The sequence below is a fragment of the Bacillus rossius genome, chromosome 1 (assembly GCF_032445375.1).
Source record: "Bacillus rossius redtenbacheri isolate Brsri chromosome 1, Brsri_v3, whole genome shotgun sequence".
NCBI classification, from domain to species: domain Eukaryota; kingdom Metazoa; phylum Arthropoda; class Insecta; order Phasmatodea; family Bacillidae; genus Bacillus; species Bacillus rossius.
Genome location: NC_086330.1, coordinates 153,343,688 through 153,357,218, shown reverse-complemented (window position 1 = coordinate 153,357,218; position 13,531 = coordinate 153,343,688). Strand labels below are relative to the sequence as shown.

Sequence of the window (13,531 nt, the reverse complement as noted above, 5' to 3'; positions counted from 1 at the left end):
CAGTACTGTAGAGAGCTGTGAGGCTCGAGACAAGCAGGACTGTGTGTGAGAGAGCAGGCCAGGGAGTGGCAGCTGATGGTGTGGTTGCAGGGCCCTCCAGGGACACCGGCAGTACTGTAGAGAGCTGCGAGGCTCGAGACAAGCAGGACTGTGTGTGAGAGAGCAAGCCAGTGAGTGGCAGCTGGTGGTGTGGTTGCAGGGCCCTCCAGGGACACCGGCAGTACTGTAGAGAGCTGTGAGGCTCGAGACAAGCTGGACTGTGTGTGAGAGAGCAGGCCAGTGAGTGGCAGCTGGTGGTGTGGTTGCAGGGCCCTCCAGGGACACCTGCAGTACTGTAGAGAGCTGCGAGGCTCGAGACAAGCTGGACTGTGTGTGAGAGAGCAGGTCAGGGAGTGGCAGCTGGTGGTGTGGTTGCAGGGCCCTCCAGGGACACCGGCAGTACTGTAGAGAGCTGTGAGGCTCGAGACAAGCAGGACTGTGTGTGAGAGAGCAAGCCAGTAAGTGGCAGCTGGTGGTGTGGTTGCAGGGCCCTCAGGGGACACCTGCAGTACTGTAGAGAGCTGTGAGGCTCGAGACAAGCTGGACTGTGTGTGAGAGAGCAGGCCAGGGAGTGGCAGCTGGTGGTGTGGTTGCATGGCCCTCCAGGGACACCGGCAGTACTGTAGAGAGCTGCGAGGCTCGAGACAAGCTGGACTGTGTGTGAGAGAGCAAGCCAGGGAGTGGCAGCTGGTGGTGTGGTTGCAGGGCCCTCCAGGGACACCGGCAGTACTGTAGAGAGCTGCGAGGCTCGAGACAAGCAGGACTGTGTGTGAGAGAGCAGGCCAGGGAGTGGCAGCTGGTGGTGTGGTTGCAGGGCCCTTCAGGGACACCGGCAGTACTGTAGAGAGCTGCGAGGCTCGAGACAAGCTGGACTGTGTGTGAGAGAGCAGGTCAGGGAGTGGCAGCTGGTGGTGTGGTTGCAGGGCCCTCCAGGGACACCGGCAGTACTGTAGAGAGCTGTGAGGCTCGAGACAAGCAGGACTGTGTGTGAGAGAGCAAGCCAGTGAGTGGCAGCTGGTGGTGTGGTTGCAGGGCCCTCCGGGGACACCTGCAGTACTGTAGAGAGCTGTGAGGCTCGAGACAAGCAGGACTGTGTGTGAGAGAGCAAGCCAGGGAGTGGCAGCTGGTGGTGTGGTTGCAGGGCCCTCCAGGGACACCTGCAGTACTGTAGAGAGCTGCGAGGCTCGAGACAAGCTGGACTGTGTGTGAGAGAGCAGGTCAGGGAGTGGCAGATGGTGGTGTGGTTGCAGGGCCCTCCAGGGACACCGGCAGTACTGTAGAGAGCTGTGAGGCTCGAGACAAGCAGGACTGTGTGTGAGAGAGCAGGCCAGGGAGTGGCAGCTGGTTTTGTGGTTGCAGGGCCCTCCAGGGACACCGGCAGTACTGTAGAGAGCTGCGAGGCTCGAGACAAGCTGGACTGTGTGTGAGAGAGCAAGCCAGGGAGTGGCAGCTGGTGGTGTGGTTGCAGGGCCCTCCAGGGACACCGGCAGTACTGTAGAGAGCTGCGAGGCTCGAGACAAGCAGGACTGTGTGTGAGAGAGCAGGCCAGGGAGTGGCAGCTGGTGGTGTGGTTGCAGGGCCCTCCAGGGACACCTGCAGTACTGTAGAGAGCTGCGAGGCTCGAGACAAGCTGGACTGTGTGTGAGAGAGAAAGCCAGGGAGTGGCAGCTGGTGGTGTGGTTGCAGGGCCCTCCAGGGACACCTGCAGTACTGTAGAGAGCTGCGAGGCTCGAGACAAGCAGGACTGTGTGTGAGAGAGCAAGCCAGGGAGTGGCAGCTGGTGGTGTGGTTGCAGGGCCCTCCAGGGACACCGGCAGTACTGTAGAGAGCTGCGAGGCTCGAGACAAGCTGGACTGTGTGTGAGAGAGCAAGCCAGGGAGTGGCAGCTGGTGGTGTGGTTGCAGGGCCCTCCAGGGACACCTGCAGTACTGTAGAGAGCTGCGAGGCTCGAGACAAGCTGGACTTTGTGTGAGAGAGCAGGCCAGGGAGGTGGCAGCTGGTGGTGTGGTTGCAGGGCCCTCCGGGGACACCTGCAGTACTGTAGAGAGCTGTGAGGCTCGAGACTAGCAGGACTGTGTGTGAGAGAGCAGGCGAGGTAGTGGCAGCTGGTGGTGTGGTTGCAGGGCCCTCAGGGGACACCTGCAGTACTCTAGAGAGCTGTGAGGCTCGAGACAAGCAGGACTGTGTGTGAGAGAGCAGGCCAGGGAGTGGCAGCTGGTGGTGTGGTTGCAGGGCCCTCAGGGGACACCGGCAGTACTGTAGAGAGCTGCGAGGCTCGAGACAAGCTGGACTGTGTGTGATAGAGCAAGCCAGGGAGTGGCAGCTGGTGGGGTGGTTTCAGGGCCCTCCAGGGACACCGGCAGTACTGTAGAGAGCTGCAAGGCTCGAGACAAGCAGGACTGTGTGTGAGAGAGCAGGCGAGGTAGTGGCAGCTTGTGGTGCGGTTGCAGGGCCCTCAGGGGACACCTGCAGTACTGTAGAGAGCTGTGAGGCTCGAGACTAGCAGGACTGTGTGTGAGAGAGCAGGCGAGGTAGTGGCAGCTGGTGGTGTGGTTGCAGGGCCCTCAGGGGACACCTGCAGTACTCTAGAGAGCTGTGAGGCTCGAGACAAGCAGGACTGTGTGTGAGAGAGCAGGCCAGGGAGTGGCAGTTGGTGGTGTGGTTGCAGGGCCCTCAGGGGACACCGGCAGTACTGTAGAGAGCTGCGAGGCTCGAGACAAGCAGGACTGTGTGTGAGAGAGCAGGCGAGGTAGTGGCAGCTGGTGGTGTGGTTGCAGGGCCCTCAGGGGACACTGGCAGTACTGTAGAGAGCTGTGAGGCTCGAGACAAGCAGGACTGTGTGTGAGAGAGCAAGCCAGGGAGTGGCAGCTGGTGGTGTGGTTGCAGGACCCTCCGGGGACACCGGCAGTACTGTAGAGAGCTGCGAGGCTCGAGACAAGCAGGACTGTGTGTGAGAGAGCAGGCCAGGGAGTGGCAGCTGGTGGTGTGGTTGCAGGGCCCTCCGGGGACACCTGCAGTACTGTAGAGAGCTGTGAGGCTCGAGATTAGCAGGACTGTGTGTGAGAGAGCAAGCCAGGGAGTGGCAGCTGGTGGGGTGGTTGCAGGGCCCTCCAGGGACACCGGCAGTACTGTAGAGACCTGCGAGGCTCGAGACAAGCAGGACTGTGTGTGAGAGAGCAGGCGAGGTAGTGGCAGCTTGTGGTGTGGTTGCAGGGCCCTCAGGGGACACCTGCAGTACTGTAGAGAGCTGTGAGGCTCGAGACTAGCAGGACTGTGTGTGAGAGAGCAGGCGAGGTAGTGGCAGCTGGTGGTGTGGTTGCAGGGCCCTCAGGGGACACCGGCAGTACTGTAGAGAGCTGTGAGGCTCGAGACAAGCAGGACTGTGTGTGAGAGAGCAGGCCAGGGAGTGGCAGCTGGTGGTGTGGTTGCAGGGACGTCAGGGGACACCGGCAGTACTGTAGAGAGCTGCGAGGCTCGAGACAAGCAGGACTGTGTGTGAGGGAGCAGGCGAGGTAGTGGCAGCTGGTGGTGTGGTTGCAGGGCCCTCAGGAGGCAGGGCGGAGGAGCGGTGCGAGCCCGGGACGGTCACCAACGACGGCTGCAACACCTGCACCTGCACCTCCACCGGCGTCAAGGCCTGCACGCTCAAGCTGTGCCTCGGCCCCAACAACTGAAGTCCTGATCACTTGTTTTCTCTCTGTGTAAACAATCAAATCTTTTTTAAAGAATCTGTAATCACACACACGCTGGACAGCACGCAGAAGTCTCTTCAACACCGTAACACATCTCGCCAGATTAATGCCGCTTACTTGCCAGGTTTTTCAGTGACGATCTTACTGCAGGCTAAGTCACTGTATTCAGAGAGACAGTTTTTCAAACCGTGGCTTATGAGGTAAGAATTTTGTTATTTGTGTACTGCAGAAAAATGTTTCATTTTGTACAACACTTATTTTTACTTCTTTTATGAAATAAAAATCTTTTAAATCTAATGTTGTTTTAATTCAAAAATGTAACAAAACTATAAGGAACTACTCAACATATATTGTTACTCTTAGTTTTAAATGTTTTAAGGTGTATCAAAATAATCTACCGATTTATAGTCAAAACTAAAAGAAATAAAATGTAATTTTAACCACATCTGTTTAATCATAGCCACATATCCTTCATTAATTTATTTTTCGAATTTTTAAATCAAACAATTTAAACAAAACTCATCACACATTAAAATAATTGCCATTTAACATCGAAAATATCTTTATCCAACCGAAGGTAATGAAACTAAACTGTTTATTGTATTGCTTGTGGTCACAATATATAACTGAAACATATAAAACATATAACTGAAGCATGAAAATTTCATAAATTAAAAATATATAGTAAAAACATTAATGGAAATAAAATGTAGGTCATATATATACATTTAACACACTCATTTACAGTCATCTAACTAATTTCACCGACTGTTAAACCTTATCATATACGTATAAAATGACTTCGCCTATCACTTACATAGACTAATAGAAGTGTGTGTAATATATCTTTTATTGCAAAGCTTTTTATATCATTTTAATAATATTTTTTTACATAAATTATGTTTTAATATCAAAATGAAAGGTGGTTTGGGGGTATTAAAATAAGTTACAACCAATTCTTTTCAGTACAAATAGTTTCTTAAAGTACATCAACTTGCATCAAATCAACTACTCTAAAAATGTTGATATTTTTGTAGGCCCTAAGTACTATCTTTTTGTTTGCTCAGTAAAGTGTTGCGTTGCATGATTATGCACAGTGGCTTAAGGTGACGAGTCATACACTTGAGTCATGCCGGCGTGTTGAGGAAGAACCCACGAACCTCTCCATATGAGGGTCATAACAGCCACCAAGTAAATATAAAAAATATAGATGTTTACACAGTAATAAGGTATTATTGTTCATGAAGTCAGTTCGTACTTCTACCTAAACACCGTATTGTCCTGAATATATGTTGGAAATTATGTCTTAAATTTATAAAGAAAAATGCACATCTGAATTACATGCGAGCATTTCAGTAATTGCAAGAAAACAAGATATCTATAGTATACTTTTAAAAATGTTTATTTTATCATGCATGTTGGTAATTTTTTACGTTTCCAAATTATTTTTATAAACAATGCTTTTGTAACGTACAAATTGATGAGTTACAAGTATTTTTTTCCTGGAAATATGTTGAAGCAGACAAGAAAGTGCAACCACCAGTGATGGCGATAATGATAGTTACTGCAATTTTTAAGTTGTTATCACCAAGTTTAAAGTTTTAAAATTTTATTGAAATAAATATTTTAGTTATTTTGGTGTGCAACCCCTAACATGTCAAATAATTTGTTTATAAACTATGATTGAAGATATGTAATAATGCAACCAGCATGTCTCCAGAAGTACATTTAATTATTTGTAAGCAAAGTAATTTTTGTGGTTTTAAATTTACTCAATTTTTTTCTCCAAATTTTAAACTGAAAAGCAATTAGGTAAACTTATGTGCGAGTCTACTTATATTCGGGACAATACGGTGTCTATGTTTATTATTTTAATTACAGTAGAGCATACCACGCTCTTTCTCTAAATAATTCTTAAACGGTGTAGCTCGTTGGCTATGAAACTGGATTCATAAAGTCATATAAGCACGTCTGCATGATTACACAGTAATTGGGTGAAGCCATTTTATCTTTCAGCAAATTGGGCGTCATATTGGTTAGACGCCCAAAACATTGGCTGAAGTGAAGTATTTGCATTATTTTTATGAAAGTGACTGTTTATAGCGACGGAGATTCTAGTTCATACTTACCAATGGTCATCAGACGTAGTCAAGCACCTTTTCCGTAATGTTTTGGGAGTAAAAATACGGCGATGACGAGGCTAAAAATCTCCTGACAATTCATAACTCCATGCATATAAGCACAACGGACTTTGCAGTGTGGTTTCTCGTATATTGTTTGAGTAAATTTTATTTTTCTCTATACATTGCTAACTACATTTCTTTATGTTTTTTTTTTCTCAATTTGAAGAGTTTTTCATCTTGTTGTCAAGCACTTCGCTCTAAAATCATTAGTATGCGAAAAATAGCAATCAGATCAGGTCTTAAAGTCAAATTCGTTAAAGATAGTCTAAGGATTGAATGTAATCGGAAAATTCATGGGTGCGGAAGGGATTCTCTGTAAAATCCAATTTTTTTTTAAACCAGATGTGTCAATAACATTATGGCATTATGGAGCCGTATATATATTTCGGTAAAGCTTCAAAAAAGTGTTGTTTTTATTAATTTTATAACAAAAAGAATTCGTTCTTAATTAAATTCATCACATTTGCTAGAAATTTACTCAATGATTCATTGCGGACAAATTCGCTCTAATAATCACACTATCTCGTAAACTCATGGTCGCTTTTGTCCAGTGTGTAAAGTTGACGACTGGCCTATTTTCCTCGCCACTTGCTTCACATTACTGTGTTATAATTGGTATTTGAAGTCTCAGTAAACATATAAATTATTAAAACGATTTTTTATCAATTATTTAATTTTTTATTATTATAAATCATAAAATAAGAATTAAAACATAAGATGATATAAGAATTAAGAAAAATTCCTAGATAAACATTTTGTGCACGAATAAGCAAAACCACGATATTTTCCACTGACGAGTAGCTAACTTTCTCAGTGAAAACGAGGTGGAAATTAATGTAGTTGGAAATGTATGGAGGAGAAAGACTGTGCGCTGAAAGACGGCTGTCACTAGATAGGGCTTATGCTGCGCTTGTTGAACACAAACGATTCACTTTATACCAACATCATAATGTCATTCACATTCAGATATGATGTATGATTATTTAAAAAATAAAAATACTTGAAAGCAATCTGTAATTTTACTTTCTAAAGCTAATTAATTTGATTAGTACAACATTTAAGTGTAAAGAAAACTATTTAACAAATGTTTTCACAAAAAAGGGCATATCAACAAATGTTGTACCATCAAGTTTGTGCCCTTGTTTATTTGGTAGATTTCAGAGAAATACCTATTGTAGCTCTTACCATGGTGAAACTTCCGGAAAATTTTTATATAGTTTTTCGTTTCATGGTTTGTAAGCCCTAAAACCATCGTCACCTCAAAGGTTTATATATATGTTGTGCCTACTAATAAAGTTATGATTTTTCCCCTTCCAAACGTTGTTTATTCTACCCCTTGCAGTACCTAATGGCTGGTCGTAACAAAAACTTATATAGACTAAATATTTTGGTATTACTCCTACGAGGTATAATACCTCAAATCGGATGTGACATTTTCCTTACTATGGGAGTTACATCGATTTTTCTGTTTTTCATAAAATCTTCACAATTTCTACCCCTTTGGTCGGATATTGCCCATTACCGAACTCAACCGAGATTTTCAACTACAAGGTTTTATGTATCAGTTTAGAAGTGATTTGTAAAAAATTGCGACAGTTATAGTGTTCACAAAGTTGTGATATATATATATATATAAAGTTTATATATATAAACTTTTGAGTTGACGATGGTTTTGTGGTCTATGGACTATGAAACGAAAAACTTTATATAAAAAGTTTCTGAAAGTCGTACCATGGTAACGGCTACGATAGGTAGTCTGTTTTTGAAATCTACCTGAATAGAATAATAGCTTTTTATTTTTAACATAACCTAGTAGACCCTGATATCGTTCGGGTTCAAAAGAAATTCCTTTGGTTTTATGATGTGTGGTTGTAAGTGGCAGAATCGTGTGTAGCCTATTTCAAAGAGAGAGAGAGAGAGAGAGAGAGAGAGAAATATGTGAACTAGTGTTTCAGTACTCTACAGTGACATCAAACCTCGGTGTCGAGCCAATTTGCGTGTTCTCATGTGTCAAATACACTCATAATAAAAACATTTTGGACACAAAATTGTGGTTTGACTACATTTATTGGACACTAGAATTAGCTTCTGGAGCAGTACGTTGACTATCGAATCATTTGATTAGCAGAGCGAAATTTTAAACTATATAATGGAATGACTTTGATAAAAGCGAAAAGACATGAATAAATACGTAACCACGGCTTTAAACCTGATTATGGACATTTAATTTGAATAAAATACTGCCCGTTTTGCTGAAATCCATTAAAAAGTTAATACTTTAAAGTTTCCTTTTGTCATTGTGAACTTTGGTACGCACCATCTGACACAGATCGCAGCACCGTGGTTGTTACACTTTTCCGTTCCTTGACTTTCTTCGCATTTCCTAAATTACTCCCACCAAATGCCGTGTACCTAGAGCTAAGATGTTACACATGTTACTATAACATACAGTACAGAGTTCTTTCTGAAACTTTATTGTAATTTTATTATTATAAACTAATAGTAAATTAACATAGTCTTCTCCTATCAGGACAATATAATTCTCTTTGGACTGAGAATCTATTAACTTTTGATGCCGTGCAAGACTGATAATTTTATTTCTATGGTTTTTCAGATGGCTTATTGACATTTTAATAATGAAAATTTTGTATTTTATCATAAGATAGCGTATAACATGTTATTTGGGAACACTATAGCTTGCTCTCATTAATTTGTTAGGGAATTTACGATTGACCAATTTCAGTTTTTGCAAATTTCAAATGTATTAACAAATTACACAGGCCAATAAGAAAAAACTTTTTAAGGTACCTAGGATTTGGGAAATGATTTAGCTATATTTGGGGCGCTGAATATAAATATAAAAATAGTTTTTTTTCTATTAGCTATACTTTTTGAGATAAATGTGAACAAAATAAGTAAAACCTCCTGCTTGAATCAATCCATTTCGTCACAGGGGTACCCCAGGCTGGGAATCCCCACTTCATCACTGTGATACCCCAGGATGGGTATTACATCTGTCATTTCAACGCTTAAACTAAATTTGAGGTCAGTTTGTGAGTTTTAGCCGTGCAGAATAGATCGAAGTTGATAAAAATGAGTTACACTAAAAAAATTTTTTTCTCTAAATCATCCTGATGTGTTTTGCTACACATATTAAAATATAACAGAAAGACTGTTAGTGACCTTCTAAAGAGAGCTTATCATGGATACTTTGGTGTTAAGCTCGGTGATCAGAATAAATCATGGGCACTGAATCAGTTTTTTGAAACATGCACAAAACATTTACGTCAGTGGATTAGAGGGAAAAGAAAAAAAGATTAAAATTTGACGTACCGATAGTTTGGAGAGCACCCAAAAACCATATCGATGACTGTTACTTCTGTCTAGTAAATTTTACTGAAATCAGTCGAAACAACCGTAGCAAGTAGGCTTATCCTGATTTAGTCTCTACGATACACCCGGTCCCTCACTCACTGGTAAACGATATGCTTAAAAATTTCAAGTCCCTTGGGTGCAACATGAGTATTAAGGTGCACTATTTACACAGCCACCTGGACCGTATTCCAGAAAAATTAGGAGACAGCAGTGAGTAGCAAGGGGAAAGATTTCATCCAGGGATTAAAATTATGGAGGACCGCTATCAAGGAAGATGGGATACGCACATGATGGCAAATTATTGCTAGAGTTTAAAAAAGGACTGTTCCAAAAATATATTCATGAAGTTCACGAAAAAGAAACTGCCGAAGTATTGAGTGACTAGTTGGTTCCATCAATGTCTTGGTACTATCTTTGTGTGTATATATAGTTACGAACACGTGAGACCAGACCGCGATGCCAGGTTCGTAAGGCATACCACGTGTGCCTGGCCGGATTAAAAGGGTTGTCGCTACTCACCTCCCCTCCGCTCCCCGCGCGGGGCCCTGCCCCGGCGCCGGACAGCCTGTGGAAATTCCGCGGGCTATCGCGTGAGCTGCCGACATTGGGTCGACTCAGGGTGACGCGACTGGCCCCAGCCGCGCTCGTCACTTCTAGAAGGGCGCCAGGGTCTATATAAGCCTGGACGCCGGCCTCCACGAGAACTAGCTCGGCGAGTTGGAGTGAGCTGCTCGGCGAAGAGAGTTTTTCGATGGCGAGATTGCCGCGGGTACGGCGAGAGTCCCAAGCGAAGCATCGAGCGGACCTCGGCGAAGGGAAGTGCGACGGCGGCGACGGAGAACGAGAGTTCGGCGACGGAGGTCCACGAAGAGTGCTGCGGCGAGAGCTGCGCGAGGGGTGCGGTGTGTAAGGACTTGAGATACTGAGTGTGAGTAATTGATTAGTAGGCATTTTAAGTAAGATTATGCATTAGTGTTGTAAATATTAACAGTCAATAAAACTGTGTAGTAAAAAAATATTTGGCTATTCCTATACGAACCCAGTTCTTTCCACGACGATTATTTTAATAATCGTAACAATATATATTACTAATAATAATATTTCTATAAAATAATGATATTTGTATAATAGGTATAATAATATTTGTGTAGTTAAATAATAATGATTTTATTTTTAGATTTGATTGGTGGATTTAACCTAAAATAACGTAAAACGTACATTCCACTAAAACGTCATATCTAAAAAAAATTACCTCCTAGGCAAAAACCAATACCATATTTGAATTCATGGCACTAAATTAATATGAAATCAGCTCCAAATACTCCGGCATCAAAACTATTGCTGGTTGTGTTATACGATTGGTTCCTATTGTTGTAACATTGAGGTAATAAATTACCTTAAACTTTTTGAATGAGAGAAAAACGATAAGGGAGTTCTTGGCCATCATGACATGATTCATGCTGTAGAATTGTTTATTGACCAGTATTAGTAATGCTTGGTGATATTAGAGGCAAATTTAATATTGAACTTGTGTGAATTTAAAAGCTCATGTATCGTAGCTACGCTGAAGATAATATATTTTGACAGATTCTCTATCAGAGTAAAGATATTTCATCTGTTATATTCTCAAAATATAAGGTATAAGTAATATTGCTGTTGAGCTGTTACCTTGACGAATTAAATTGTTTAATTACTCAAGCCATTCAGAATTGGTGCTTGAACTTGAAATATTCACTTGCCAATAGCTTGAGTGAAGTAAAATGTGATTTTGATAGAAGAATATAATAACATTTCAGTAAATGAGAATAGTCCCTTTAAAACAGACTAAATTAATTATCACCTACAACTAGAAAAACGAAAACCAGTGGTATACCTGTGAGTGTAATAGATTTTTATGTGACATCCGATTGAGCATGCCGAAAACATCAAACTTTTTTCTTTTACCTCAAACCCTTGTGTTTAATAGTATTGAATGTACTACAAACATTTGACATATCTGTGCACCAATATAAATTTATGTGATTGCTTTGTTCTTAACTGCATTGATTGTTTAATTTCTGATAGAAAGCGATATTAAAATATATTGATAGTTTATACTGCTATACAAACCAGCATATTGTTTCCAATAGGGTTAATTTAATGTGATTCTATCACTAATATTGTGGTCCCTGAATATTAATTGAAATATTATTGATACAAAAACAGACTTGTCTACTAGACATTATTACACCCTCACGCTGTAGGGGCCTATAACTATTTGTATAATATACATAAGCACAGGCCTACCTTTAAGAACATAAAGTAGGTGGTACGTATGAGAAGATACATATGATACATATGAGGAGAGTCACACGAGTAAAGAGTAAAAGAGAAATTAAATGAAGAGGTTACTTTTCATGAGTTATTTCCAACAAAACACATGGTAAAGTCCACCAACATTTCAACATCAGAAAGGAATTATCCGAGAACGAAGTCTCTGTTTACACGTCTACTCGTTGACCTAGACGACAAACTTGGCAGGAATGATGACAGTCAGCTGTTATCGTGTTTGTCCGTGGAACACAATGACGTCATAGGATTCTCCCCGCACTGGGCTGTCCGCCCTGAAGCCGCCTCGCTCGCGCGCTCATCTCGAGGGAGCGCAAGTACTTCATAGGCAAATTGCAAGAAAACATTCGGAAGTAAACAACACTGTGGGAAGGACGTAATAAGAAAAAAACGAACGGTGACTAAATTTCCCATGAATACATTTTTATCTCAAGTTGAATTGAAAAGAAATTTACCAATCAATCGAGATCGTAGGCTTCAATTAATAACGTCATTCAGTTTCGTTACATGTTTATGATAAAGAACATTATGTAAATATTTTTTTAGTGTTTGTTTTTAAGGGGCATTTGGAAAGTTTATATGAGTCATGGAGCTAGGAATTGGAAGGAGAGTTAATGCTGTGACGTAGTTGAAGTCATTTTTTAATTCCCTCGCCACCGTCATGCCCAAAACATTGCGAAAATAGTGCTTGAGCACGTCTGATGACGGTTGGTAAGTATAATTGAGAAACTTCGTCGTTAAACACAGCCACTCCCATAAAATTTATTCATTTAAAACTGTTTCCACAATGAAAACATGTTTGCTATATAGCAATCAATGTTTGGGCGTCCAACCAACATAGCATAGACCATGAGTTGAGAAAAAATAACCGTCTCACCCGGTTGCCATGCAATCATGCAGACTTGGTCACAACCAGGTTTGAACGATAGCATATATATATAAAATATTTGTACGTGCACAATGATAAAACGGGTGAACTCAGACAACAGTGCTACAGCGAGAGTGCATTAAATTCGTTGTCTAATGTCAATTAATCACAAAAAAAAATATCCTCCATAATTAGTTTTATATGTTTTTTTGGATGTTTGTGTTTGTAAATATCAAAAATAACCTAAATAGTACACACGCCGTTATTTTTATAGAAACCAAGTTTAAAATAAAAATTTTAAATAAGTAATAATAATTTTTTTGATAAATCTGTCATTTTTAGCAATATATAAAACTGAAAAACTTCTACAGTACATTAAGTCAAAGGGAAATCTTAAGACAACTAAGTAAAGAGTCAAATCCGGTGTAGAAATGTGTGTAATTTTAATATGAAGTTTAATGTGTATACAGGATGTAATCAGCTTATTAAGTAAATTACCGTCTAAAAGTGAGCATGTTAGTAACATACAAAGAAACTGAAAATAGAGTTTACTGGAAATAAATTTATTGATGAAAAATATCAATGATTTTATAACCCATAGTCCTAATATTTTTGCAAAGACTATTTATGTCGTTAGTAAAAAACAAAAAAAAAAAAACGACCGTTTACAGTTTCTTGTACTTCAAAATGAGGGCCGTTTTTGAGTTTAAATTATCGTTAAATAAAAAAATAAAAGAAAAACATTAAGATATGACTTGTTTTCAGCTTCTGCGCCTTGAGACTTGTAAACGGTCAATTATATAAAAACAATCTTTATTTGTGTACGAGCGTTCCTGCAAACAGTCTGACTCATGAACACCGCATTGGCGATGTTGTTGGTTGCAGAGGTACTTTCATTATTGCTAATTGACATGTCTTGTTACTATATTTTAGTGTAATTAAATGTTTACACTTTAAGAGTGCTTTCAGCTGTGATAATTTCGTCCTGCTAAATTTACTATAGGCCTACATCATAACAATTTTCTGAATTTTCCTTTAGCACCAGT

General features: G+C 41.4%; 1 protein-coding gene across 1 annotated transcript in view; it reads left to right on the top strand.

Annotated features, from left to right (window-relative positions):
* Positions 1-13,531, top strand: part of LOC134537886 (protease inhibitors-like) — a 38,005-nt gene that overhangs the window by 10,687 nt on the left and 13,787 nt on the right. Inside the window, exon 2 of the mRNA XM_063378835.1 lies at positions 3,580-3,709. Coding sequence (XP_063234905.1) covers positions 3,580-3,709 — 130 coding nt within the window. The remainder of the gene's footprint in view (positions 1-3,579; positions 3,710-13,531) is intronic.